The following is a 282-nucleotide window of genomic DNA, read 5'->3' as shown; positions in this document are numbered from 1 at the left end:
GCTCTGCGCTGCCGGTGCCCTGGGGAGGGGGGCGGCGGGAGCCGGCGGGGGGGCGGCCGCTAGCTTACCTGTGCCGCCTCTTCTTTCGTTTCTTGCTCTGGTTTAGGGAGGATTTGGACATTTTCCGGTCGCTGGAGGAGACATCCTCGGAATCTGCGGAGAGACAGGCAGCGGCCGTGGGCCGGGGCTCCCTCCCCGCCGAGGACCCCCGGGCAGGGCCGGGCCCGTCGGCTCCGCTCCCTCCGGCGGCTCCGGCCGAAGGTTTCGTTGCGATCGCGCCGC

At 72.0% G+C, this 282-nt stretch overlaps 1 protein-coding gene across 1 annotated transcript in view; it reads right to left on the bottom strand.

Annotated features, from left to right (window-relative positions):
• VSX2 (visual system homeobox 2) overlaps nt 1-282 on the bottom strand; it is a 23,937-nt gene that overhangs the window by 22,085 nt on the left and 1,570 nt on the right. Inside the window, exon 2 of the mRNA XM_010583996.1 lies at nt 69-249. Coding sequence (XP_010582298.1) covers nt 69-249 — 181 coding nt within the window. The remainder of the gene's footprint in view (nt 1-68; nt 250-282) is intronic.

The sequence above is a fragment of the Haliaeetus leucocephalus genome, unplaced genomic scaffold, assembly GCF_000737465.1.
Source record: "Haliaeetus leucocephalus isolate CR32 unplaced genomic scaffold, Haliaeetus_leucocephalus-4.0 Scaffold932, whole genome shotgun sequence".
In the NCBI taxonomy this organism is placed as follows: domain Eukaryota; kingdom Metazoa; phylum Chordata; class Aves; order Accipitriformes; family Accipitridae; genus Haliaeetus; species Haliaeetus leucocephalus.
This window is presented reverse-complemented; position numbering and strand designations above follow the sequence as displayed.